We start from the raw sequence: 26,369 nt of genomic DNA on the forward strand, positions 1-26,369 counted from the left end.
TTGACTGGCTCTTGGGTGCCCGGGGAGGAGCCTACCAGATGGAAGAGATGACGGGCCCACGGATTCCAGCCCGCCCCGAGCTGGCTGCCTGGGCCTGGGCCACCCCTTCTCCCTATGGCCACTCCTTGTCCTCTCTCCTCATCCCCTTATCCCCAGAGAAGGCCCCTCAGAGCCAGTTTGTGGTCACAGCCAAGTCCCTGCCCCTCGACCCACTGCCCTGGGGCTCTGGCCTTCTGCGGGGTGGAGTTGGTTGGGCAGCAGGAAGAGATGCTCTATTGCCTTTGCTCAAACCTGAGTCACTTTCACTTATCCATGGGTCCAGAGGCCACTGCCAGGCAAGGCCCTGGATGTGGTTCCCTTGGAGAAAACTTGGCCCCACACTTACCTCAGAGAGGTGGTCTTCAAGGGAGACGCTTAGTTTTTGGTGGACAGGGGAGGAAACATCACATATAGGTGAGCAGGCAACTCAGGGGTTCCTGCCCCAGCCTCCCCTAGCCAAGCCCAGCAGGGAGTACCCCAGTGGTCCCAATACCCATGAGACCTAGAGATGGTGGCCACTGACCCAACACCTGGCCATGGCCAGAGAGCTGGAGGGGTCCTAACAAATGACCAGTTAAGTTGGCCTGGGATAGAGTGAGAGGCTATGAACCAGGATCAGCATGAGGTGGGGGTCGGACAATGTGGACCCCAGGCAGTCACTGAAATCCAGTTGCCAAGACCAAAGCCTCTCAGCCCTCACTGGGACAACTCTCAGAAAACTCTCTCTGACGCTCATGGCTGCTCAGTGTTTGTGGCACCCTCTGTCATTACGTCCGCTCCTCGGGCTGGTCCCCCAAGGCCACCATCACAGGCTTGTTCCCTCCGCTTGCCCTTCAAATGTGCCTGTTCCCCAGGCCTTGGCACCCACCCCTCCATCTGCTTCCCTGGGCGAGCTCCTCCACTCTGAAGGATCTGGCTATGCTCACACATCCCGGGCGCTTTCTCCTGCCCAGAGCTCCAGAGCCCTGGACCCATCTGCCTCCCAGGCCTGTCCACCTGGGGAACTCACTGGCACCCCAGACTCAATGTGGCCACCCTGAGCCTACCACCCCCAACCCTGGCCCATCCCCTCCCATATTCCCTCCGAGAATGGCGTCACCAGCCACCCCAGCTCCTGAGCTAGAATTAGGAGTCATCCAACGCACAGTCATCCTCAACACCTCCCTCTCACCCCCACGTGGAATTGGTCATCAACTCCTGTGGATTTCATCTTCAGAAAGGCTCCTCCTGTCTGCCCCCACTGGCAGCATCATAGGGCAGGACCTGGCACTTCTCTGATTCCCACAGATGCTCCCCAGGAGGCCTCCCCACCCCCTCCTTACCCCTCCAGTCCATCCTCCACACCCACCATCCCAAGAGAGACCTTTCTAAGACAGTCTAAGGCCAGGCACGGTGGCTCATGCCTGTAATCCCAACACTTTGGAAGGTGGAGGATCACTTGAGGCCAAGAATTCAAGATCAGCCTGGACAACATAGCGAGACCCTGTCTCTGTAAAAATTTTTAAAATAATTTAAAAATTAGCCAGGCATGGTGGCATGTGCCTGTAGTCCTAGCTACTCAGGAGGCTGAGGCAAGAGTTTGAGGCTGCAGTGAGCTGCAGTCACACTACTGCACTCCAGCCTGGGTGACAGAGCGAGATCCTATCCCAAGAAAAAAATAAAAACAGAGGCTGGGTTATGGTCCACTCCTGCTCAAAGTCCTTCTGTGGCTCCCTATTGCCCTCAGGTAAAATGCTGACACCTTCATGTAGCCTACAAGATTCTGCCTGTCCCAGCCACACCTCCATTTCCTGCCACATTTCCAAGTCCAACATTGCCCCGCCTCCCAGAAACAGGCCATGCTAGCCAGCTAATATTTTTTTCTTCACCCAGCAAGCTTGGCCTGCCCTTTCTGATCAAAATCCTCCATTCTCTTCCTGGCTCACCACCTCTGAGAAGTCTTCATTCCTTGTTCCCTTATCAATACATTGGAACTCCCAACCCCTCCCCAGTTGCCATGGCACTCTGCTTGTCTCTCTGGACTCCATCTGCATTCACCAGCCAACTCCTCTCTAGACTTTAAGCTTCTAGAGGGCATGAGTTGGTCTTGTCCCCCTCTGTGTGCCCAGCCTGGGTGTCTGGAGTTGGTGACCATCAACATCTGCTGACAGGAGGGTGGATTGACTTGAGAGAGGAAGCCTAGGATGTCAGCTCTGTCCTGGGGCCCCTGCTCCTGATCCCTCAGCCACCTCCCCCAGGAGCCTTCCCACTGCCTGCATCTCCCCCTGCTCCTACCTGCTGCCCTGTGTGTGGCGGGGAGCCCATGGGAGACGGGGTGCCAGGAGGAGGAGGCCTCGGTCTCCCCCGGGCCAGCATGCTCTAGGGAGTGGGCACAGTGGGCCGTGGCCCTGGGCCGTGGTCCTGCATGGTGGTGCTGAGCAGCCTCTCTGATTTTAATGTGGGCCTCAGTGCTTCAGTGAAAGCCGGCATGGGAAGTTGCTAATAATGGCACTAAAATAAAATATGCTACATCTGTTATGGGTAGCAGAACAAAATTAGCTGCTCACACCTCTGACATCCAAGATGTCTTAACTTAAAATACTCCTTGGCTTACTTTACATCATTTACTGATTATATTTAAAAGAAATACAATTTTGCAATTACTGTTCTTTCCAGCGTGATATCTATGCATCATTTTCCTTTTATGTTTATATATTTCTCCTTCATTAGTGCAGTCTGAAGGGTGATTAGGATTCTTCAAACATTTTACAGAGGTTAAACGTTGATTAAGATTTAATTATTACTGTAAATAGCTTGGAATGACATATGGTGCAAAAGCCTGACATATGTGCATTTGAATAAATGAAGTGCTATTTCCCAGGATGCCTCAGTAGCTGTTTAACAGCTTTCCCGAAGGGTTATGTTACACCTCATGGTAAGATTGCTGGGATGTTATATTTTGTTGGTTTTTGCAGCTGAAAGCTAAGAACAGTTTTCCAGTTTTTTAAAAACATTGAATATTTTAAATACCTAAATTGTTTTGCACAAATTTTTGCTAATTTGTCTAACTAGGTTAAACATTTTCAAAAGCATTTAGATTTTTAAGCGTGGGCGCTGTGCATTGTGTCAGTGGCAGCGTGGGGACGAGGGGAGCCGGCAGGGTGGAGGGGACTGGGGGTGGCAGGGGTGGGGTGGGAGAAGGTGGTTTGAGAAGAGGGGGTGGCGAAGAGGCCTGGGCCCTCAGCCTGGCTCTCCTCTGTTTGGCCCTCTCGGGTGACCAGACTTGGGTAATGGGGTACCAGCGACTACAGAGGAAGGGTCCTCTCTTCTCCCACTGTGCCCACCAGCTCTAGTCCTCACTACACTCCCTCTTATGGGGACTCCAATGTGCACAGCCCAGACATGACAGAGCTCTCCGAAGGCCAGGCTGGCCTGTACCGCCTTCTGCCCACTTCCCAGGGTTGCCACATCTTGACATATGGCGGGTGTCTAGAACCAAGTTCAACCAACCTAAGTTGCAAGAGGCCTGGTGCCTCCTTGACTCTGTCCAGGGCAAATGTCCGGCGGGGACCTTCTCACTGCAGTAGTGTCTTTCTCACCTGCCCCCCTCTAGCTAGGGGCTCAGGCATCCCCACGGGCTCAGTCCCTGGAGATAAAGCCCGACATCGGGGCTGATGTGGTGTCTCCAGGGGAACCCCGTCTTCCAGTGCCTATTCTATTCCAGTGCTCTTTTCTTTCTGCCCATGTATTCCACACTGAGGGAGCACCTACTGTGGACCAGCATTGTGCTAGGCTTTGAGGACACAGGGGCGAGCCAGATCCGCACGTCCGCTGCCTCAGGGAGCTTGTGATCTAATGTGGAGAGGTGGGATATGAGAAGTTCAGGGAGCTATGGGGGCCACAGAGGTGGCCACGCCCAGCGTGGGGGAGGGAAGGTGTCTAAAGCTGAGACACGAAAGATGATGAGCTGAAGACGGGAGAGCAGAGTAGGGGCAGGAATGGAAGTAGGACGGGGTGTCTCTGGACAACTCAGGCAAAGACTGGAGTGGGGACAGAGCCCAGGGTGTGCAAGGAACCAAAATCAGTCCATGTGCCCTGTGTCTCCAGTCCAAGGAGCAGGGTGGCACGGGAGTCTGACTTGATCCCTGAGGATCAGGGTGCCATGGAGCCATTTCACAGTGAAGAGAGGCATGGGAAGACTTGCAGTTTAGAAGGCCGGCACTGGCTGTGGTTGGGGACGGACTGGGCTGGATGAGACCTTGTGGGGAGGGACGGGGAGAGGACGCAAAGAGGCTCCAGAGTCTTTGGGCAGAGCACCACTGGATGGCGGCGTCATTCCCGAGATGGAGAGCTGAGTGGGGCCAGGGGAGAGGGCAGGTTCAGTTCCATTTCAGGTGGGTTGAGTTCAGGCGCCTGTGAGACATCCACAGCAAAGTTTGGCAGGCAGGCGGCTGTGAACCTGAGGCTCCAGGGAGAAACAAGGCTGCAGAAATCTTGTGTGGGGGTAACCCAGGGCATGTGCAGAGAAGAGGGCCCAGCCAGACCAAGCCCCAAGGACCCCGAGGAGCATGCAGTGGGTGTCGTGAAGTGGGGGGTGGCAGTGACCTTGGAGAGAAAGATTTTTCTGGAGTGTGGTGAGAACAGAAGCCAGATTTACTGTGGGTTGAAAAGTCAGTGGGAGGGAAGGAGGTGGACACAGCCAGTGTAGACCAAGTTTTTTAAAGAAACGTGGCTGCTGGGGAGGAGAGAGACCAGGTAGTAGCTGGGCCTGCATTGGGATGAAGGGGAGGTGTCATCAGAGAAGGTTCCTGCGTGTGGAACACTAACAGGCAAAGGTGGGAGAGAGGGAGGATGACCCAGGAGGGGGCCCCGGAGTGGGCAGGGGAGGTGGAGCCAGGTGGGGTCCTGTCCTGCGAGGGGAGGGATGGCAGCTGTGGGGTGGGAGGAGGGCAGGTGGAAAGCCGTGCATGGACACGGAAGGCAGCGGGTTTGATGATGGGAAGCTGAGGGGTTCGCCTCTGACACCTTCAGCTTTTTCCCTAAATAAGAGGAAGTGTCACCTGCCCAGGATGCGTGGGAGCAGGGGGTGGGTGGCCAAGGAGAGGAGAGCAGAGCAGGTGTCCAGTGGCCTCTGGAGAGTGGGCGAGGGAGCTGACCTGGCTATGGGGGCAGGGGTGGGGTGGTTGTCTGCAGTGGTTGGGGGTCCAGCCAAAGTCAAGGACAGGGAATTTTGAGGGTCTCCATTACATGGTCAGGTTCAAGTAGGAGTGGGGTGCATGGCGGGGTTCTCCGAAGCAGGGCTTCTGCCAGCAGCGTGGGAGGGACCCTTGGGCTAGGGAGTAGCTGAAGGGATGGCCCCTGGAGTCCAGACTGCAGGGGAAGATGTAAAGACTGAGTGGTGGGAGTGTGGAGTGTGGGCGCTTAGGTCTAGGGGACTGGAAACAGAGAAGCAGGAGTGAGTGGGGTGCTGGAAGGACAGGCGACTGAGGAGCCCAGGAGGGTGGGGTTTGGATGGAAGGAGTTGAGGTGGAGCAGCCCTGGGTGGTCATCAGGTCCAGGGAATGGCCCTGGGCAGGGCTGTGGTGGGTCTGCAGTGCGGTGGACATGGTTCTTGGGGGTGAGGGAGATGCAGAACTCAGAGGCCAGTGTGTAGGATGTCCACCCACGTGGACACACCATCAGAAGAAAGAGACCTGGTCTGGGCTGGAAGGGATGCTGTGAGCCCCGTGGTGGGAGGGCGGTGGAGAAGGAAGATGTGTCACTAGGTAGGGCATGTGAGCCCTGGCTGGGGTGGACACGGGGGTGCAGGGGGCAGAGCTCTGGGGTCCAGGGTGGTCCTCACTGCAGCTCCCAGCCCTACTATTTGCCCCTTCCCACTCCCCCACTTTTCCTCTCTGTTCTCTCTCCACAGATTGAAACATCCCAATTAGAGCCGGAGATAGCCCAGGCCACGAGCAGCCGGACAGTGGTGTACAACAAGGGGTTGTGAGTGTGGTCAGCGGCCTGGGGACGGAGCACTGTGCAGCCGGGGAGCTGAGGGGCAGGGCCGTAGACTCACGGCTGCACCTGCAGGGAGCAGCACGCCAACCCCAGCAGTCCTGGGCCCCCTGGGAGAGTGCTCAACCTACAGTGGAGGGAGACTGACCCATTCACATTTTAACATAGGCAAGAGGAGTTCTAACACATTTCGTACAAAAAAATAATCAAGTGCATTTCTGGGCCTTATGTGGGGTTGTCAAAACTCCACTCAGCACAATTATGTGTGAAGCTGAAAAATTGTAGAGTGCCCATGGGGTAGAAGTAGAATCCTTTTATACTTTGGTTCCTTTTTTATTTTTATTTTTTATCAGAATCAAATCTGAGCCTTAGTTTCAGCTGACCAGAAGTGGCAGGAGGACAGGTGGAGGCGAGCCAGATTAGGCCTGGAGTTGGGCTGGTTTGGTGGCCAGGCTGGTAAATTTAGGATATTACAATGGCCAGCCCAGATGGCTCCCTGGGCTGGCATGGGGAGGGGAAAGAAGGTGGTCTGCACCCCACAGGATGAACTAGCCATGACTAGGGTCCTCAGGAAGTGGCCCAGGGAATCAGGGAGCACTGGAGGCCTCTGCAAGATTCTGTGGGCAGCTGGCTCTGAATGTAGCCAGCCCACATCCATTCCAGAGCTGCAGAACCAGTCCCTCTGAGTGAAGTCCAGTGACCCTGGAGCTAGGGTCCCCCTTCGTGGAGCTCTAACTGATTCAGGGCCCCTGAAGTGACCCCAGCTCCAGGCAGGAAACCCCGAGAAGGAATGGTGCTTGGCAGGAACCATGGACCTGCACTTGGCCTCTTCAGGAAGATCCTCCTTCCAGGCCCCAGGCTGGATGCTGGGTTCTGGGGCTGAGAGTGGGGCTAGACTGGGCTGGCTGCCTTCTGCGGAGCTTCTCCAGCCACCAAGGCTGCCTGCCCCATCCCATCCCTTTCTAAGCAGGAAGGTCTCATGCCTGAGAATGCCTAGGCCAGCTCCTTAGACAACTATCAGAGAAGCAGCATCAACCTAGGAGCAGTGGGCCCTGGCTCTGGCACTAAATGGCAGTGAGATGTCAGACAAATTCATTCCCTTCTCTCAGCCTCCACTCCCTGTCTGAAACCAGAAGACTGGATCACGGGGTTCCCACTGGCTCCTCCAGCAAGACCTCGTCTTTGCTTGTCCTGCTCAGATGCTGGTCATCCTGGGCATGTCCCCAGTGTGGACTCTGGACTAGGAAGGGGGCAGGCCCCTTTGGACCTGCAGTTGGCCTCAGCAGAAGGCCTTGCCTTCTGTATGTGACTCCATATCCCGGGAGCAGTTGACCTTTGCCAAACACTTTACAGTTCTGGAGGAGGAGGTAACATAGATGCCTGGGCCTGATGGTGGGGCCATACCCATGTGTCGCCTCTCACTCTGGCAGCCTCAGAGGCCCCTTGCTGCTGGCTCCCATCTCCTTCCCATTTGCAGACCAGGAAGGACGAGCAAGCTGTACAAAGGGAAGCAGAGCCCGGGGTGGGTGTGAGCAGGGTGACCCCTCATCTGAAAGGCCCAAACCAGGGGGAAGCACCAGCCTCAGTGCAGCCCCCTCCTGACCCCACCTAGAATGGAAGCCTCCACCTGCAGCCCCAGGCCTCCCTCCCCCGGGGTCTCCACCTCAGGGGAGACTTAGGCCAGAGGTGAACATTCATGTGTAGGAAGAGGCCGCTGCAGGGTGGCATCTTAGGGCAGGGGAAGTGTGCTGAGGTGGGTCTTCCATGGGCATGGCCGTTGCCTCTCTGCCAGCCGCTGGTGCCCACCAGCTGGCTCTGCAGCACATTGCCCTGAGGGGCCTGCCACTCTCCTGAGGAGCAGCCCACCTGCTGCCCGTGAGGAGGGGGAGAAGGGTTAGACAAGCCTGGAGGACAAAACAGCGGGAGTGTGGGGGTGCCATGGTGTTGGAGGGGCAGGCCTTTTTGAGCCAATCCCACCATAATGTGAATATGCCAGTGACTGCTGCGCTGTGCTGGTCTCTAGGCCTGAACTAGGTGCTGGCATGTCTGGGTCGTCTTTTGAAAAGCTCACTTCAAGCTTACCCTGCTCCTACCTATCATAAGGTCTTATTCTTGTGCACTTTATCTTGGGACCAAAACTGCCTACCCACCCCTTCCCGCCCTCCCCCTGCCAGAGGCCTGGTGCCCTGGCCCAGTCTGTGGCCTCAGCATCTCATAACTCATTTGCTTTGTCTCCCAGATGATTTCCGTCATGCTCCCAAATGCAGCTTCAGGTGAGCCGAGGGGTCTGCTCCTGTGGCGGTGCAGTGGCAAAGGATCCAGATAGCCTAGGGTGAGGGTGACGGAGGGACAGTGGGCTATGCCACTAGGCCCTGGTCTGGCTTTGGAAAGACCTGTGAGGGGAAACCTTCACCCAGCACCCATGCCCCACTCTGCTGAGGCCAGAGGAGGGGAGGCCTGAGGGGCAGATTGGTTCATGCCTGGGGTGGAGGCTAAGCCTGGACACACAGTCAGGGCGGGGCTGGCCAGCTGTGCCAGAACACAACCCACGCCTGCAATGGTTCTGCATCCCTGGTGTCCCTGCCTGGCCCTCCTCTGGTCACTTCAAACATTCCCTCAGGCTTGGGGATGCCCTTCTTCCATTTCCAGACAGCAGTGTGAGGGTGCAGGGACCAAGATGTCAAGCTGGCCGTGGAGTCAAGCTGGCCGACGGACCCCTTTCACCTGGTTATGAGCCGACTTCTTTGGTGTTCTGGCCTCTGGCCTGGGAGAAGGGCAGGAGCCTAGAGGAGGAAAAAGGCTGGTGGACAGACCCAGGGTGGTCTTCAAGCCTGGCCCAGTGAGAGTGAGGCCCCCGCACGCAAGCCTCAGCCACTCCCAGGGGCCTTTGCAGTGTCTTTTTAACCTCAGAAAATTTCTCAATCTATGTGATTTATGTAATACTAATGAGCTTTGGGCAATAAATACGGGATTTAAAGCATCAGGGTGTGGTTTTGTGAATTGTGGGTGGGAAGGGGAGTGGTGTATGGAACCCAGTGGGAAAAGGGAAGGACTGCCTGAGGATTTTGTGGGAATACCTCCAGGGAAGGTGCAGACCTAGGTTCCAGGCTGGATCGGGCCAGCTGGGAGGCCCAGAGGGAAGGGGAGAGGAAAGGATGGAGACCATGTGAGGACACAGGGCAGTGAAATTCTGCAGGACTCCCCTTACAGAGCTGTTATTGAGCGCTCACTAAGGAGCCCGCCCTCAAGGAACGTGAGTAAGACTTTTGGTAGATTCCCATACTGTTTATATCCATGAGGCTGGGAGGCCGGAGGGGGTCATTTCTGGACCACCTGGGGCCAGGAGCGGCCTCCTAGGGAGGGAAGGTTTGAGCCAAGTGGAAAGGTGCTTCATGGCTGCAGTGTGCATGGTACCAGCCCTGAGATCTCTGCCTCTTCTTAACTCCTCCACTATCCCTTGGGGCTAGGACTTGGGCATCTCCTGATAGCAATGGTTCCTCCTCTTCCAGGCAGCCCCCAGAGTTCCCAAGTCCAGCCCTGCAGAGAAGCGGGCAGGGAGGTGGAAAGCCATCCTGGCTGGGGTCAGACAGACCCCAGTTCCAGCCGCAGCTTGGCCCAGCATGACTGGGGCTTCTAGCCAGATGCTTCCTCTATTCACCCATCAATTTGGTCAGACATTTATTGACACCTACTCTAACTGAGCCTTGGTGACCTTATCTATAAAATGCCACGAACAGCATCACTTGGCTGGACTGTTGTAAGGATGGAAAGCTGGAGGAGGAATGCACCCAGTCTCCTCTCCCCGCTCCCAGGTGTGTGGGGGAGGGCCTGCCTCCCCTCCTGGGTGCTGGGACCTTCCCCACTAGAGAGAGAGGAGAGAAAGGGACAGGGGAGGGAGCTGTTTGCAAAGTGATGCCTCTGGGCCAGGAGGCTTCTGGTCTCTGGGGAATTTCTTTGCTAAGAGCTCCACAGGCCACAGCCTCCATCCGGGCGGAAATCCTTGACTCTCAGGACAGACACAAATCCCTCCTGGGAGCTGTTTGTTGTTTTTAGCTGGTTTGGGGGCTCAGCTCCTGCCCAGCCCAGAGATCATTAACACTCCAGGAATGTGGCCTCCCCTGCCCCCATCCCCTCCCGCCTGGCCCATCGGACCTCCCTTCTCTCACTCAGGCCACGGTTAGAAGGAGAGTCAGAATGTGAGGGGATGGAGGCCACGATGAGTGACCCTTCCTGATGCCCCAGGGGCCTAGCCTCATTTTCATAGCTCCCTCAGTCCCCTAAAGCTGCTGCAGCTTCTGCCATCTCGGCCATCCCTCTGCCACCAATTAGCTCCCAAAACAGGAATGCCTCAGCCACTTCCAACAAGGCCTCACCCCTGCACGCCCACCCTCCCTGCAGAACCAAGAGTCTCTCCGAGCAGTGGCTGAAAAGTGTTCGCTCTCCACCCTGCACACCGAGGCAGATGCTGGCAGCCTTGCCTAAGGCCAGGGCCAGTCTTCCCTTCCCCACGAGGACACCTCCTCAGCCACAGCAAGAATCTGGGGCCCACCCCAGTTCCCTGGGCCTTACGGAGGGGTGGAGAAGAGAACAAAGGAAAGAGAAGATGGACAAATGGACAGACAGGCCCCAGACCACCAGACCATCTCCTGGAAGACCCCATGTAAACCCATGGGGAACTGAGGGAAGGGGCCCACCCTCCGTCCCAGGCCAATGGATGCTGGTTCTCCTCCTCTTCATAGGTTAGCGTGACAGAGGGAGGGACAGTACAGCAGAGCCCTGAAGCAGCTCCATGTCATTAGAGAATAGAGAGGAGGCCCAGGAGCTGCGGTGTGACCAGGTGCTGCTGGGCCAAGGCCAGCGGAGAGCCCCTTGAGGCTTTAAGTTGAGAAGTGGAGTGACCTGGCTGCAGAGTGGAGGGTGGAGTGGTCACAGCAAGGCTGCTGGGGAGACTGGGTGAGGGGCCCCTGCGGCAGTCATGGTGAGGAAGATGGGGCCTGGGCCATGTGGTGGGGATGGGGATGGGGAAGGAGAGAAGTAAAGATTCAGGACTGCTCAGCTCTCCGTGAGGGTGGCAGAGAGAAGTAAGGGATGACCCTAGGTTCCTGCCTTAGGCAGCAGAGAAGGGGCCATTTCTGAGCTAAGGCACAGAGAAGGAAGAACAAACCCACAGGAAAGGGGATGCATTCTGATTTCCAAGGCATCGGAGGTTCCTGGGAGATAACCAAGTGGACACCAAGAGACGAGGAAGTCTGGAGCTCAGGAGACAGGTAGGGATGGGAAATGTGGATGTGTCTGTTATCCACGGCTAGGGAGCATCTGGAGCTGGAGGAGCAGAGATGGCCACCCAGGTGGAAGGAGCTCTGAGGAGCCCCACCTCTGAGGCCTGGGCAGAGACAAGGAAGCTCAGCCATAAGGGAGGTGTGAGGGCTGAACCACGTCCTCCCAGAACTCATCTGTTGAAGTCCCAATGCCCTGTGCCTCAGAATGTGACTGTCTTTGGAGACAGGGTCTTTACAGAGGTAATTAAGTTAAAATGTGGTTATTAAGGTGGACTCTCATCCAAAGGAGAATCCAAAATGACTGATGTCCTTTTAAGAAGAGGAGATTGGGCTGCAGGCATGCTAGAGGAAGAAGCTCCTGTGAAGACAAAGGCACTGTCCACAGGCCAAGGAGAGAGGCTTCAGAAGAAACCCACCCTGCTAACCCCTGATCTTGGGCTGGCAGCCTCCAATGCTGGGAAGAAATAAATTTTGGTTGTCGAAGCCACTCAGTCTGAGGTGCTTTGTTGTGGCGGCCCAGCACACCAAGGCAAGAGGCGAGGAAGGCAGGGAGGGTGTGGCATTCCAGAGGACAGCGATGGGAGTGCTTCAGGTAGAAGGGGCTTCCATGTGCTTCACTGAGGCCGAGAGGTGAAGGGAGACATGGACCAAGGTGGGCCCCATGGAGGACCCAGAGAGAAGAGCCTCAGTGGGATGTGGTCAGGGCAAAAGACGGATCTTCATGGGTCGAGAAGTCAGTAGGACTACCACGGACAGCCGGCATAGCTAATTCCTTCAAGAAATTTGGCTGATGGGCAGAAGTGGGGCATTGTGAGATGGAGCTGAAGAGGTGCTTAGAAGGTGGACCCCTCAGGCAAGAATCAGAAGAGAATGTGTCGCAGAAAGAGGAAGAACAGCCTAGCAGTGAGCCGCTCCAGGCGGGGAGACTCTGAAGCCCAGGTTGGAGGTGGGGGTTAGGGGTGGGGTTCTCCTGGGCCAGAAGGAGAGAAAGTGGCGGGTGGTGACAGGAGGCAGGTGGGGAGGAAGGGCTGGCTGCAGGCAGCGTGGGGTTGAGGGTGAGGAGCCCCCACCCCTCCAGATCCACTCTGCATCTGTCCACCTGCTCTGTCCCTGGAAGCTGACTAAGGGCTGGCTGGCTGGCTTCCACCACCAGGAGTCCCAGCAGGAAACTGGGGGATTGGAGGAGTGACGCTGGGGGATTTTTTCCTCCTGGTCCCTCCTGCCATCTCTGGGCCCCTTTGTACTGAAGGTTACAGCTCCTACCTGGGGGCCCTCTCCAGCCAGCTGTCTCCTCCAGGTTCCAGTAGCTGCCCCTGCCTCCTTCCTCTTCAGGCCTCAGGACCATATGGGCTCCCCATTATTACCAGCTCTGGGGTACTGCACCATCCCTGTGGGCTCCCCAAAATTTAATTGTTCCTGTAGTAAACTGTCCTTAAAGTGCTCTATCTGAAGGTACCATCTGACTGATAAAAAGGTGTCCCCTTCCAGGGCTGTCTCTGAAGGTGGGAGTAAAGCCCTCTGCTGAGTCAGGGGGAAGAGAGGCTTGGAGGGAGGGTGGCAGAGGACTTCTCAATAGGGCGAGGCCTCAGCTGAGGCTGGGACCCGAAACAATGAGGGGCGCCATCCCGCACACCTGCCTGCTGTCCTCATGGACTCAACTGCACGGGCAGGTGGAAAAGCAGGTTCAAGCAGGGTTTCAATTCTGCCAGGCAAGTGCAACCAAGGAATAGTGGGACAAGGATGTGTCGGAAAGAGAGCAGAGGAGGTTGTGGCCTGGGGGCCCCCGCAAGGTCCTGCACTGCTGCAGAGGGAAAGGAGTGAGCCAGCAAATGGGAAGAGCTCAGGGTTCGACGGGAAAAGACACCTGAATGTGTGATTTGAGAGAAGGCCCCATTCTGGGCTCTGATCATCCCTGAGAGAGAGTGGTGAGGGGAAGATGAGGGAATGAGAGGCTGGGATGCCAGGTGGGTTGTCCATACAGACCCCAAGGTCTGGGGGACAGGAAGACTGTAAGCTGTAGCCAGTTTTTAACAAATCAGGGGGCATGACCGGGCCATGCAGCCACAGACGGCACACGTGCACAGCCGCACACATGCACAGCCGAACGCCCACAGTCACCCACACAGTCACACTCACACGCACGCCCACAGCCCTCCCAGACACTCCAAACACCCTCACATGCACTCACCCTCACACACACCCCAGACAGCAGATGGGGCGCTCGGGTAATTGGTTAAACCTGTTCCGATGTCTGGCTCCGCCTTGGCAGCGCCCGTCTGACAGGAAAGCTGGCTGGGCCTGCACCGCTCAGCCTGCTGGCCGCCCCTCCCCTCCTCTCCCCTTGCCTACAGGGATGCCCTGGAGCAGGGCTACAGCAGAGGCCTGTGGGCCCTGGCCGGTTCCCTCTGGGCAGAGCCCGGTTCACTTAGCCAGAGCGCCTTGATGCCTCCTGGGAAGCGGTCCCAGCACGTGTGAGGAGGAGTTGGTGCAAACCAAGTGCAGAGATGCTAGGAGCATGAGCCATACTGCTGCGAAGGCCATGGGGATGAGTCCTGGAAAGTTCCACGGACAAGAGGATGTGCAAAGATCAGTCCCTGAAGGTGAGGCGTGTGGATTAGGCCACCAGGGTTCAGAACAGGTCCCTGAGCTCCCTCTACTTCAGCTGCGTACAATTTGGAGCTCCTACAGGTGCTCATGATACCTCAGCCCACGCGATCTGCAGGCCCTGGGAGGCCAGCCCAGCTGAAGGGAATGGCTGACCTAGGCTCCCTCAGGGAAGGGCTGGCCATGCAGCACCTGCACGCCGAGGGCACCAGCAGGCCAGTGTCTGCTGGTCCTCACCCTCTGCAGGGCACCCGCTCTCCAGGTGGGAGGAGCCGTTGGGGGAGGGAAGGGAGCAGCAGTCCTCGTCTTCTTCCCTTCTCGGCTGCATCTGTGTCTCTTCAAGAGAGACTTTGGTTTGTTCCCTGGAGAGGGCCCAAAAACTCCCAAATTAGCAAACCTGGCAAGCCCGCAGCTCAGAAAATAGTTCATCCTGATTCCATGTTTTTCAGGCTCACAGAAGCCTTTATTAATGAAGTCACAACACCAATATTTACCGTCTGCAGAGAGAGGCACAACATGGGGGGTGGATGGGAGTGCGGCAGGGACTCCCCGCCCCGCCCCCCGCAGGCCTGGCCTCGGGAGATTGGCAGGTTTCCTTGGGTCCCTTCCAGCCCTTTATTCGGATGACAGGGGGTGCTCTGCTGTGATCTTCCTGGACCCCCTCCCCCTACCAAGTGAGGCAGGATCTTGAGAGGAACAGCTCACCCCTTTCTCTGTCCCCCACTGGGGCCAAAAGGATGACTCTTCCTCCCACCTTCCTTCCACACCTGGGCATGTGTGCTCCCAGAAGTGATCCCACCTGCTTGGCAGTGAGGGTCGCCATGTGGGTTAATCTGGACTTATCCATGTTAGGACTTTCAAGATGTGCAGAATGCATTCCTGACTGATGGAGGGAGAGGGGGTGTTGGGATGGGACAAAGCCCTTTGGTTTCTAGCACTGACTGGACACAAGTGAGGTGGGCAGAGGTGGGAGAGAGACGCTGAGAGTGCGAGTGGGACCTGGGTCTGTGCTCCCAGCAGAAGGACCTTGTGTGCTTGGATCCCTGCATGTGGCCCAGACAGCAAGGCTGGGTCTCTGACATCTTTCCAGTGAGTTCCACATTGATCAAGCACCCGATATTCCAGGTGGGAAGAACAGCATGAGCGAAGGCACAGCACAGGGAAAACCTGTGGCTCACTCAGGGACAGGGATGGGGATGCTGAAGCAAAGGGTACCGGGAGCAAGGCAAGAAGATGGGGCAAAGGGGCTCAGAAGGGGGTGAGTCTGCCCTGTTTGGGTGCAAGGAAGAGAAACCTAGCTGCAACATGGAGGGCCTCCTTTGAAGTGGACCTCATCCTTGACATTCACAGAAACCTCCCTAGAGGAGCAGGGCCCAGGCCAGGCTGGTGGCAGAGGGAGCTGGGCAGGGGGGTAGGGGGTACTGCACTAGGGAGGTGTGGTTGGGAAGCCAGTCTAGACTCAACCCACTAGATGGGAATGGATGGGGCTGGGGAAGAGGAGAGGAAGCTTGAGGAAGATTCCCAGGTTTCCTGTAGCTTGGGAAACTGTGTACATGTCTAATGCTGTTTGTCGAGGTGGGTGATCCTGGAGAAGCACAGATGGGTAGGTGCGTCTGGCTGTGGATGTATGGGCTTTGAGGTGCTGAGGGGCAGGGGGTGGAGCAGGCAGCTGGCTTGACGCATCTGCAGCTCAGCAGAGGTCAGCTAAAGACACAGACCAGGGAGCCAAAGAGAAGTCCTGGAAGTGGATGTGATCCCCACAAGGCAAAGGGCATAATGAGGAGTCAGGGAGAGCAAGGACTGACCTGGGGGTGGCCAGAGGTGACAAGGCATGGATCACACTGAATGAACTCAGGCTGGAGGAGGAGTCAGAGCTACCGAAATGAAGGCAGAGCGGGGTGGGAGAATCCAGGAGGGCATGGCCAACAGATCAGGGAGCAGGTGAACCCAACAGGAAGTGGTTGAGTTTGGCCACAAGGGGGTGGCCAGTGACTGTGGTTGGTGACTGTCATTAGCACCGGCAGAATGGTGGCGTGGAGGCCAAAGAGCAGAGGTTTCATGAGCACATGGGAGGTGAAGAAGAAAGAGAGGGGTCTGGATGTCGTAAGGGAAAGACTTAGGAATGCAGATTTGCTTGTCAGGAAACCTTCATCCTGACAAGTGGGACAAACAGAAGGGCAGGTGAACACAAGAGCTCAGCGGGCCCTGGCACGTTGCTCTTTCTTGGGCTGAGGAGGCCCTGAGTCACTGGGGACTGGTTGCAGGCTCAGCCTTAAGCCCTGTCTCTGCAGTCTCAACCTGCCCAGCGGTTCTCCAAGGACAGGTGAGCATCCTGGTGGGCCCACGACTTCGGACTGGAACCGTCAGCCTTTGTGAATGGTGTTCCCTCCCCCAGACCCCAATCCTCCCCTTTCCTCTGGTTTCTCCTCAACTGGAGAAGCCACCAGAGTCTCTAGGCAGAGGGAAGCACTCTCCCTCTCCCATTGAACTACCTGGGCCTGATTCCCACCTCTCAATACGTTAAGAAAGACCTGGGCCTGTCCTCCCTCAAGATACAGGATGGCCCTTCCCTATGTCTAGCCTGTTTCTCCTGCTGTGGAGCTGGAGGTAGAGACCAGGGTCCCCCAACAAAAGAGAGGAGTTAATGAATTACCCTTGCCCCCCTCCACCAGTACCCCACCCCAGGCTCCCAGGCCCTGAACGCGTTTGCTCTACCAGCCCCCACTGGCCCTCAGAGCCGGAACCTACCACCCCAGGCTCTGGGGCTGGAGCTGGATGCCCGTGTCATTAAGAGAGAGATTTTTATTATTCCCATAGGGAAGGGAGACACTGGGGATCACTAAACTACACTGGTGCCTGGAAAATAAATTAAAACAGAAATGCATCAAAACAAAAGGGAGATTGGAGACACGGAGAGCAGCTGGGAGGCTGCGGTGGCGGGCGGGCCCGCCCAGGCAGGCAGGCTCTCCGAGGAGAAGGCCAAGTGGTCCCAGGCCTCAGCCAGCCCATTGCTTGTCCCTCTGTCAATGGCGGCCCCGGGCTTCAAGCCCTGTGGGGCCATGACTCCAGGCCTCCCCAAAGCCTGGCCAGGGAGTGGCCAGAGTCCAGCTTGGGCCCACGCAGGGGCCTGGCCAGCAGCAAGCAGCACTCTGCCCTCGTGGGTTTGTGGTTGCCCACCCTAGTCATTGGAGGTGACATCGATGTCCTCCCCATTGGCCTGCTTCGTGGCAATGCGCCACCGGTTGATGTGATGGGAGCCCTTCTTCTTCTGCTCGGACTCAGGCCCTTCCTCCTCCAGCTTCTGCCGTTTGTACTTTGTCCTCCGGTTCTGGAACCACACCTTCACCTGGGCCAGGGAGGGAGGGGCACAGATGAGAAACTCAGGAGGCCCCCAGAGCAGCCACTGGGGCCTCAACACTCAGGCTGAGCTGAGAGCCTGATGGGAAGACTGAGGCTACATAGGGTTAGGGCCCCCAGGCCGGGGTCCCCTCTGACCAGCTGCTCCCATGGGTCTAACATTCACAGAAGGGGATGGCAGGGCAGGAAGAGGACACAGTGGGCCAGAGAGAAGGGTGGTTTTCCTGTTCCTCTCAAACAAAGGGTCACAGAGCTGCTGTGCATCCTAGCTCCTCTAGCCCCAGCAAAGCCAAGCCAAGGTGGAGGAATGCAGGCTCTGGAAGCCGGCAGACATGGGACTCTACGAGTTTCTAGAGGAGAGATCATAATCGCTTCTTCACAGAGTGGATGTGAGTAGTAAATGAGAGAGCCTATGACCCACTGCGTGGGTTCCCATGATCTCCCACAGGGCCTAAAGTGGACACCACCCCACGGGCCAGCCCCATGCTCTTTTCCATACAGAGAGGCAGAGTGGGCATGGTTTCATAACTAGGAGGTGGTGTTTATATCAAGAGCAGTGCCTGGACAGCCAGACTATCCCTGGGGGCACAGAACCCACTGCTAGAGACTCCAACCTCACACACTGTGTGGTCTCCTTCAGGGGAGGCTTTCTTAGCAACCTCATGTAGCTCTCTCCCACCCCTCATCAGAGGCTGGAGCTGGGCAGGTGGGGGGCCTTGTCCCTCAGGTGCCAGCTCCTCAGGGTAGTCCGAAATCCACCAGTGAGACCTCATTCTCCTTGGACAGACAAGGACAGGGAGGAAGCGGGTCTGAGGGCAGCATTCTGCCCTTCACGGGCAGCTCCAGACCTTCTGTCCCCACAGCACTGGCTCCTGCAGCCCATCCAGATGTGGGAACAGGTCACACAAGGAACAGTCAGGAGAAGCCCAGGGGACAGAAGTGAGCTCTACTTTGAACCCAGGGAGCCCCCTATTCTGTGTCTGGCAGTGAGAGCCCTGGCAAGGTATGGGGTGGGGTTCAAACAGAAACTGGACAACCATCCTCCATGATGGAGGAGGCATGAGGCAGAGGGCAGGTCTATGGTTCTAAGCCATCTCCTCCAGGAAGCCTCTTTTCCCTCCTCCTCCAGCATCTGTTCAGTGTCCAGGACACAGCCCTTAATGTCCTCTCATGCATAATCTGGGAGGCTCATCCTGGCTCCTGGACTGGACTTAGTGCTTGTGGGCTGTGGAGAAAGCCTTCATCTGTCAACTCTCCCTGACTCCGTGGTTCTTTACTTGGCTTTGCAGAGTCAGGCCAGACCCAAACCATCTTCAGCGTTGGCAGGAGGATCCTGGGTACTGATTCTCAGCTAAGTCCCTTCCCCCTCTGGGCTTCAGTCCTTCATGCATAGAAGAAATGTTCTGGGGACACTTGCAGCGCCAGGGCACCTCTTGGATTCTCGCTCCAGAGGGCCCCTGGGGGAGGAGGTGCAGAGGGCAGGCTACAAGGCCTGGATGGTTTCCAGGAAATGACAGCACATTTAAAAGCAAGTGGATGTGGCCAACTGCAGCTGTGCAGACGGTGCTGCGTGGCAGAGTTGCGGGTGAGGAATGGTGGGTAGCCTCTTGGTTTTGGCAGCAGCAATGATGCTGAGGAGAGATCCTTGAACCCTGGGCAGGGCTGAGGGCAGGCCTCAGAAAGACTGCTCCTGCTCCCAGAGAACTGGGTAAAGCACAGGCCTCAGCCACAAGGCCAAGCAGTGCATGCAGAGGCAGGCCTGGCCCCTGTGCCCTGCAGATGGTTTCATGCCCAGGAGGTGCTGCCCCTACACCCTTCCCAGGCAGTCCTCTCTGTCCCACCTACCCCAGGACTTCCCCTCACAGTCCCCTCTTGCCAGAACTTCCACTGCGCCATCTGCCCTTGTTTGAGAGCACTGATTTTAGAGCACTGGCATGGGGATGGGGGCAGCTGGCATTCAGTGCCTGCAGAGCAGCCAGCCAGGGGCTGGAAACCTGGCCCAGGAAGGGTTGGTGCCCGGCCTCGATGGATAGAGTGAGGGCAAGGGGATTCTCCCCTCATTTCCAAGCCCATAGCCTGCACATCTCACCTAGGCCGGCCGTGGAGGATGGCAGAGGCTCTGGGCACAGGCTGCTGGACTCCAAGCCCACCTATCTTTGGGCGCAGGGCCACCTGGACCCTGGGTGGTTCTCAGCACAACCATTTGGCAGCAGCCTGGCCCCTGCCCCCCACCCTGGAGCCTGCTATGACTGTGCCAGTCAGTGGGCGGGTGAGCTCACCCTGCCTCCTGCGCGTGACTCAGGGCCAGATGCAGGGCCGGGGCGTCATTCCTGAGAAGCCCAAGTGGGCTGGCCGAAGGTGACTGTCAGGTGATGCGGGCAGTACCAGGGACCGGGGGCCCTTTTCTGTACCTTCCTCTTTCCACACGCATTTCCAAGTGTCCTTCAGGAAGGAGACTGACGGTCACATTGGCCTGTAGTGGGACGGGCCCAGCATGCTGCCCTTGACTAGCAACACTGGCTCAAAGAAGGAAAGCTTTGGATGGCGACTTCAGGCACAGGATAGGCCAGAGGCAGCTTCCTAGGGCACCCAAGTGAAAGGTGATTCTGAGTATTTTCTCCATGAAAAATACTGGGGTCAAGTAGGCATCTCTCTAGAGGCAGGGACATAAACCCTCTCCCTGTGCAGCCTGGCCATCTTCCGGAGAACAGCCTTGGGCTGAGTGTCCAGATGCTGTTTACAAAGACTGCAATAACAGGGTAGTGCTTATGACTTCATAGCATTAATGGAAACGCCAGGATGCACAAGGCTGGCACAGTGTGATCACAACCATAGAAAAACAAAATCTACACACGGGGAAAAAAGACTAGAAGGAAATATACCCAAAGTGTGGGTGATGTTTCTTTCTTCTTTCTACTTTTCTGAATTTTCCTTAATAGATTATTGATAATGGTAGTTATTTTTTACTTGGAAAAAGAAAAGGAACTGGGCTCTGAGTGTATTAGGAGATGAGAGTGACATTTCATGACCTCTCCAACCCAGCCAGGCAACTCTGGATCCTTCAGAGCCCCTTCCCTAGAGAAAACAGGCCCTGGAAAGGAGCTGGGTCATATGGTATGGCTTGGAGGCTGGATCTGTCCTGCACATGCCTCCCCATCCCCAACACAAACACACTACTCACCTCTCTCTAAGCCCCGAGGTACAGTTGGAATGTTAGCTGGAGGACCCCTTGCCCACTCTGACCTCTCTGCTGTAGCAAGAGGTCCCTTGTGGTCTCCCAAGTCCTCATTTCACTGTGAAGTGAACATCTCAGTTTCTCAGAGGCCACATCCTTCCAAAAGTCTCCATTCTCCTGACTTACCAACCCTGGAATACTCTCCTTAGCCTTCAAGACCCTGTCCTGATGTTCCTTAATGGTCCTGCCCCATCACCTGCCTGTAGTTCCTTAGTACCTCTTCCCAGTCTCAGTAACAGTGACCCCCACTGTGCACTAATTTATTTATTTACATCTGCCTCCTCACCAGACTATGAGACTGGAGAGCCAAACTGTTATGTTAGTCCCAGTGCCCTGCCCAGAGGACATGTTCCATGTATAGTCATCTGGCTGGACAAGCCTATGCTCTAGGCAAGAGGTACCTGGGCCAGACCTGGAAAACAGGAGAAAATGAATAGAAGAGGGGTAGAATTCTAATCAGCAAAGGCTTTGAGAAGTGCTCAATGATGGAGAAACTGGATCTTTTTCTTAGTTTTGTGGACACTTTTGCAAGAGGGCCAGTTTTTAATATTCCACATGGTAAATTGGATTGGCCACTTTTAGGGGAACTTGGAGGAGGGACACCTACTGCTGGGCAGAAGAAGGGTTGGCTTGAGTCAGGCAGAATGAAGAAGGTGAAACTGCTATGGATGAATGAATGTATCAATTTGCTAGAGGATTGATCAATGTATGCATTAATGAATGAAGACATGCATGCAAGAACAAAGGGAAAAATGAACTAACAAACAAGCAAACTACAGCTCCAGCCAATATTTCAGAACTAATCAGACTTTACTTTGGAATAATCTGCTATTCTGAATGAACGAGGTCTGGATCCCTTCTTTTTCACCACTCCTGCAAATGGAAAAGTCTGTGGCTCCAGGCCCCTGCACACTTTCAGGTGAATATGTGTCCTGTCTTCAAAGATTTCAAATATCCCAGAATGGACAGGAGCCTGGAGATATCAGTCAAGTCACCCCTCAGCTTTCTCTCTTCCCTGGGGACCCATTTCCTATCATTTGATCATGTGGGCTGTTCCCACTCTCAAGGTCAAGCCCAATGCCATGCTAAGTTCAACCTTCACCTCAGTAAGCTGAGGTCACCTCCAGCTCCCCACCAACCATAACCATGATCTCCCTAAGCCTCCCTGTCTCCTCCTCTTTCAGCCCAGCCTGGACCCTTCCTCTATCTCTCTCAGGGAGACATCATAAGATTCACCTCAGGACATGTTGGTCCCAACTCCTCACAGAACCACTCTAATCTCCTTTATCTCCCCCTCATCCTCCCACACAGGACTCCTGGAACATGAGATGCAGAAGTTCTTGAAGAAAAGCCAAGACTTAGAGAAGAGATGTGGACACACCGTGAGCTAGGAACAAATGTCTCTTGATTTTTCCCTAAAATTCAGGTCACTTGGATATCCCCCTCTTATCCATCCCTCTAAGGCCAGAACATTCCAGAGCAGGAAAGGACCCTCCAAATCCTCCTTTCCATGCCTCTGAGGGGAAAAAGCCATAGGCAGGTGACCGTAACTCCTGCCTCCCAAGATCTCCCTGCCCTTGGGCTCCAAGATGGTGGCTTGTCTTGACAGCTCCTGCTCTATCTTCATCTGCCTGCCTCAAACCCTGCCCTTCTTTCCCTCCAACCTAGGATCCTAGGCATCCTCCCAAGCCTTCCAGGTCTGAGGCCTCCTGGAGCCATCTTCTCAAGCGTTTCTGTCCTGACACCCCTCAGCCCACAGCTGTGACCTCAAAGGGGACCCTAGTCATTCTTCCTGTGCATGTTTCACAAATGTGCAAGCTTTGCACTTAGCCTTCATCACTCAGTAAGAAATCTTCAAAGCCACAGGCCACGTTTCTGTACCCTTTGCCTTCACCGCTCAGCTAAACTCTAACCCAGGCAAGGTCAAGAAACACGTGCTGATCTGTTCAGAGCAGAAGGAGTAGCTGGAAACACTGACCAGTTGATCAGCCTGGAGCAACCAGGTGCTTTCTCTCACTCCCCCTAAAACTAACTTACCCCTGCCCCGGACACACACACGGACACACACAAAAGCATGCAAGCTGCACTCCATGTCATGTGACTGCCTAATGGCATCTAATGTGTACCTATGCTATCATCTGACCTTTGGGCATCCACATAAAGCCCGTTGGTGCCCCACATGGGCAGACACATGTTGCACACACCCATTACACACACTCATTAAACTTGAGCCTCTGCAATGACCCAGGCCCAGGTCTGCCCAACCAGCCACCAGGACTGAAGCTTAGACTGGTACCTTCCTGGTCATACTCCAGGGCGGCACCGAAGCAGTGAGGAACAAGTCATTAGAACCTGAAGGGAGAACTAGCCCTTGCCCAGGGCTCTTCCCTCATCTCCTAGATTGAGGCACTGGCCATCCCAGCATGAATACGCCACTCCCACTAAACACACAGAGTCACCCAGGTTGCCCACCTCCTAGCACCCGGCTAAAGCTTGGGGAGTGCACAGACTTCTGAGATCTGGATTAAGAGCTCATTCACACACTGATCTGAGTAACCCTCCGAGAAGTTTTATCCACAAACTGGTATATGCATAATCTAAATCAACAATCAGCTGTGAAAGTACAAGGGAAAGATAGAAGGAGAGGGACAGGGAGGGAGCAGTGACAGCAGAGAGCAAGGGGAATGACTGATAAAGTTAGTGTGTATTTGTATGGGCAAAGAGAAATGTGCTCATTAATTCAATACATGTTTATTGAGCATGTACTCCATCCCGGGCACTGAGTTGGGTCCTGTAAGAAATAGACAGGCTTGGCCTCTGCCTCCCAGAGCTAAGATGCTCAGGCCTGTTATTAATCACGATCACCCAAATAACTGTTTTTAAACTTTTTCCTGCACCCTATCCTGGACTTCCTAAGAGAATCTCCTGGGTGAAACCCAGGAATCTGTATTTTAAGATCTCCCTGAGAGATGCATACCACTGGTCTACAGATTGATGTTTGGACATGGCAGATAATTAAGTAATAACAACAAAGTTTGATGCATATCATGATAGGCAGGGGTTGTGCGGTGAGCTCTGAGAATGTGGAGGAGGTAGTATACAGAAACACAGAGAAGTAGAATGTAGAGGAGTCACAGAAACTCAGGACTAGAAAAAACCCTGGAATTTGTGTCATTCAATCTCACAGATACAGAAACTGAGGCCCAGACCCAGAGGGAAGACAAAGCCAGAGCCAATAATAGATAACTATTACCAGACATATGAATATACTGTTTGTCAGCTGCGAAATAGCTCTATGGAGATGAAGTTTGAGATGAATGGTGGAAACACAGAAGGTAAAATAGATGACAAAGATAATGAACAGATGGGTAAATAGTTCTTATTGTTAGGAAGAACATATAACTAATAGAAAATCGGAAATATAAATTAGCCAGTTTTGGGGAGGCAGTTTAATGAGAGCAGACAGAAGTATATGGCTAGATGTAAAACAGCTACGGGGCGGGACAGATCAGAGAGCTCTGGAGACAGATACAGATATTAACAGTAGAAATGCATGGCAGGAGGGCTGTTGGGGGTGAATGATGCTTGACAAATAGCTGATAGCTGGAAATGACAGGTAAGCTTGCCTGGTAAGTACCAAGAGGTGGATAGAGAAGTAGCTAATTATGTAGCCTGGCTCCGTATGATAAGTTATGAGGGCAACAGAAAGGCAATGTTGATGATGGAAACTGCATAAGGGAGGAAGAACGCTGGACTAAGAGGACACACAGGTTTGGATCTTCTTATGCTACTAATCTGACATACTACCTTAAAGGGAAGGGACTAGGGATGGGGATTAACATTATTTGAGCTCATATGAGGTACCTTTAATCATTAAACAACTATTTTCTCAATGAGGAAACCAGAGCTCAGAGAGGTTAAGTGACTTGCCCAGGGTTACACAGTAAGTTAGCAGGGAGGCAGGTATTTAAAATCGTGTTTGCCCACCTGGGAAGCTCTGTCCAAACCATCTCTCCATCTCAGGGTCCTCACCTGGAAGGACAGGCTGCCACGGCAGGTTCCCCAGGCTCAAACCTCCCCTCATTCCTTTTGTTGTACCATATGCAAAAAGCAGCTCATTTACAGACGGGAAGAAGATTAGCCCTGAGTTTTGATAGTTAATGAAGCTGGATACGTTTATGTTATTCTATCTGGTTTTGTTTTAAATATATGTTTGAAATGTCTCATAATAAAAATGAAAGAAACAATCAGTCCATTTACTAACTGGCATTGTTAGGAGCAAATATTGACAGGCAGCTAGGTTCAGTTTGAAAGAGAGTTAATTAAAAATGCTCTCACTGAGCTAAAAAATTGAAAGTTTAAAAACAATGACATTATTTCAACAAGTGTTAATCTGTGGGTGGTAGGATTAAAAACCATTTTTGTTTTCTTACAGTTCTGCAATTAAAATTTAATAAATATTACTGTTTAAATGAAGTTAATTATAAACACCATTCTTAAACTGACACCTTGTTTCAAACAATAATTTTAAAACACTGCCAGGAGGGAAAAGGGAGTGTTATTTTATTAACTTATTTTTAAAAACACATCTTTCTTTGAAACGTTTTTAAAATTAACTCTTGTTTTGTAAGCTTTTTCCCTGCAGTTAGAACAGCCCAGCTAGTACATCTGAAAACGCACGGGTCCTGCCTCCGACCCATGAGCGATTTGTAGATTAAGTGGGGCAGCAGACAGATATGACGACAATAGATGCCAAAATGCCACGGAAGGAGGAGAGGGTAAGGTCCGCCGAAGAAAGCTGCGGATGAAGTTTGGGTCTGGGCTCCCTCACTAAGCCCCCTTCCTACTCTGGCTGCTAAAGGGAGGCTCCGGCTGCCCCCCATGCCGGGCATCTTCTCACTGCTCGGGACTTGGGAGGGGACGGTGGTGTAGTAGGGTCGAGACTAGGAGGAAAGGGGAGCGGAAGGTGAAAAGTCAGCCGGGAGGTAGCTGGGAGACCGCGGAGCCGGCCTCTCGCAACTCTGGGAGCCGGCCGGCACGCAGAGACTGAAATCCACCTCCAGGGCAGCAGCTAGGCTGAGGGTCGCTGAGCCCCACACCAACACGTCGGACCTGGGTGGACCAAGAGCTTATGCAGTGATCCCAGGCAGCATTTATTTATGGCAAAGTCTACTTACAATGAACCCAAATCCACCTCCCTATAACTTTCATCTAATTCTTTAATTTTTTCCCTTAATGATCAGTTACAAAAACACTACACGGTATTTGTTAATTTCACTCAGTTCAAGCCCAGACGCCGTTGGAGTTTATTCCTTCTCCCATTCGACAGCCTTTCCAGTGATTCAGAGAAGCACCTGAGTACCCGGGGTCTATTTCCCACCAGGCCCAGGCCCCTCAGATGCTCTGCGCGCGCACACCGTGGCTTCCACAGCCCTATCAGCCGGCCTGGGCCGGATCAGAGCAACCCTCGGGCCCCAAGCAGGGGCTGGCCCCTCCCTGGTTAAGCCCCTCTGTTGGTAGTCTGAGGACACCTGGGCTTTCTCCCCAGACGCTCCTGGCTGGTGGGCAGCCAAGGCCCCGCCAGTTTTGCCCAGGAACAGCAGCAAAGCCAGTGCGGACTGGCTCCCCGCAGGACTATGAGCGCCCCGACACAGTGGCGGGAAAAGGGCTGCAGGAATGCTAGGGCTGGAGCCAGCTCCAGTGGCCTCGGTGCTGCCTGCGCTGCCCGCTCCCGAGGCGACCCGCTTCCTCCAGGGAACCTGGTCCCCCCGTGAGGAGCTTTGGGAGCCGGGTTCGGGATACAGTTTGCATTTACTCTGCCTCCTGCTAGGTCTTTAGCGCTTGACAAAAGTCCTGCGGGCTCAGCAGGCTGCACGCAG

At 54.7% G+C, this 26,369-nt stretch overlaps 2 protein-coding genes across 20 annotated transcripts in view; one reads left to right on the top strand and one right to left on the bottom strand.

Annotated features, from left to right (window-relative positions):
- The window catches only part of SFXN5 (sideroflexin 5), a 130,125-nt gene extending 121,130 nt beyond the window's left edge, over positions 1 to 8,995 (top strand). For all 16 annotated transcript variants that reach the window (XM_003808191.5, XM_057301286.1, XM_034953375.2 and 13 more), the window contains one exon: positions 5,930 to 8,995. In XM_003808191.5, coding sequence (XP_003808239.1) covers positions 5,930 to 6,007 — 78 coding nt within the window. In that variant the 3' untranslated portion in view covers positions 6,008 to 8,995. The remainder of the gene's footprint in view (positions 1 to 5,929) is intronic.
- EMX1 (empty spiracles homeobox 1) overlaps positions 1 to 26,369 on the bottom strand; it is a 63,736-nt gene that overhangs the window by 29,776 nt on the left and 7,591 nt on the right. Inside the window, exons 3-4 of one of the 4 annotated variants that reach the window (XM_034953377.2) lie at positions 19,535 to 19,697; positions 17,107 to 17,244 (exon numbers count right to left, since the gene is read on the bottom strand). The exons of 1 other annotated variant lie outside the window; for it this stretch is intronic. In XM_034953377.2, the coding sequence (XP_034809268.1) occupies positions 19,554 to 19,697 (144 nt within the window). In that variant the 3' untranslated portion in view covers positions 17,107 to 17,244; positions 19,535 to 19,553. 2 more of the 4 variants (XM_034953376.3, XM_034953378.3) reach the window with 2 other exon arrangements.

The sequence above is a fragment of the Pan paniscus genome, chromosome 12 (genome assembly GCF_029289425.2).
Source record: "Pan paniscus chromosome 12, NHGRI_mPanPan1-v2.0_pri, whole genome shotgun sequence".
NCBI classification, from domain to species: domain Eukaryota; kingdom Metazoa; phylum Chordata; class Mammalia; order Primates; family Hominidae; genus Pan; species Pan paniscus.